This window comes from Apaloderma vittatum, unplaced genomic scaffold, assembly GCF_000703405.1.
Source record: "Apaloderma vittatum isolate BGI_N311 unplaced genomic scaffold, ASM70340v1 scaffold41297, whole genome shotgun sequence".
In the NCBI taxonomy this organism is placed as follows: domain Eukaryota; kingdom Metazoa; phylum Chordata; class Aves; order Trogoniformes; family Trogonidae; genus Apaloderma; species Apaloderma vittatum.
Window position 1 is genome coordinate 1,728 of NW_009727455.1, and position 1,496 is coordinate 3,223.

The window sequence follows — 1,496 nt, forward strand, 5'->3', positions numbered from 1 at the left end:
CTCACACTTCACTTCTAGAGGCAGACAGAGCTCCACAGAGAAGCTGTGTTGTAAGTATAGGGCAGAGTCACAGAATTCAAGCGCTTTTTTATTTATTTTAATAGCATAATGGATTATAACAACCATTTTATATCCCAAGGAGGACTGCTTCAGTTAAACGCAGTATCTGCTTATATACACAGGTAGAGCTGGATATACATTCCAGAGAAAGCTCTACTGATTTCCCAAATTTAGTGCTGGTAGAAGGGAATAAAATTCAAGCCAGCCTGACTTCCTACTTACCTGGCATAGCCGATGATCAAGCTGCCAAACACCGTCCCGATACCCGCTCCTGAACCAGCCACCCCAACCGTGGCAGCGCCGGCACCGATGAACTTGGCAGCAGTGTCGATATCCTGGGAAACCGCGCTGGTTTGGAACTCGCGGCGGGTCAGCTGTGGATGGGAAACACCAGCTGGCTGTGGGACACAGGAGAAGAAACAGCTAATTACACTTTTAATCATGAATATAAACATTTTTAACAAAACACTATCAACAGTTATCCCCTACTCAAGCAGAGCAAAATCAGCCAAGCTTACTAAGCCACCACCCATCCAGGCTAGAAGCCGTGTCTCCGTGCTGGCCATCCTCTAAATATACAAACTTACTCCTGCCTCTCAGGAGAAACAATCACATATCACAGGGAATGAGCACAGAAATACAAAACCCAATTTCCCACACAAAAGTCTTACCTGTACAGTCTGAACCTCAGGCCTGCTGAAAACAGACACTGAAACTGGTCTGGCCAGAGCCCTGGAACAGCATCGGAACTGAAGCAAAGCACAGACAATAAACTCTTCTAACTGGATGCGTCTGCACCAATCCTCATAAAAGAGATGTTATCTTGTGAAGAACAGCCTTAGAAATTGCTGAAAACATCTCAAGAATGACACAAGACTAAAAAAAGCAAAGGCATGTGCAAATGGGAGGATATTTCTATTTTAGCCAGTTGGATTATGTCCATGAGTAACACTACCACAGACTGCAGTACAATAAGTCTGCTACAGCAGCTCAGTCATTACTACAGTTCCACACATTTTTCTTCCTTATGCATACCTCCTGAGAAAGAGGTGATTAAGTGTCTCTGTGATAATTAAATTATCTTTGGAGAAGGCCCTGGGTCTGCAGATCACTGCACATCTACTAAGATGGTAGGTATCACCCTCCAGTCACCAGAGGTCACCTTGTTTCCCCTACTTTTTAAATCCTTTATCAAACAAACCCACACAATCCCACCTTAGCCAAGGGTGTCCAGGGCAGCATTTTAAGCCAAGCACCAAAGAGAAAGACTTCACAAGCATGTATCCCCACTAAAAATTATTACACTGCTCTGAAAAAAAGGTGTCTTACCAGAGCTGGAGAGCTGAGGAGAGCCAAAGGAGCCTGCATTTTGCTTAATCTATTACAAATAATGAAAAACAGGAAAAGAAAAGGAAATGGGAATCCCAAAGCTATTA

At 43.7% G+C, this 1,496-nt stretch overlaps 1 protein-coding gene across 1 annotated transcript in view; it reads right to left on the minus strand.

Annotated features, from left to right (window-relative positions):
- The window catches only part of ATP5G1 (ATP synthase, H+ transporting, mitochondrial Fo complex, subunit C1 (subunit 9)), a 1,976-nt gene extending 537 nt beyond the window's left edge, over nucleotides 1–1,439 (minus strand). Inside the window, exons 1-3 of the mRNA XM_009873669.1 lie at nucleotides 1,390–1,439; nucleotides 732–809; nucleotides 283–458 (exon numbers count right to left, since the gene is read on the minus strand). Coding sequence (XP_009871971.1) covers nucleotides 283–458; nucleotides 732–809; nucleotides 1,390–1,428 — 293 coding nt within the window. The 5' untranslated portion in view covers nucleotides 1,429–1,439. The remainder of the gene's footprint in view (nucleotides 1–282; nucleotides 459–731; nucleotides 810–1,389) is intronic.
- Nucleotides 1,440–1,496: the final 57 nt, after the last annotated feature.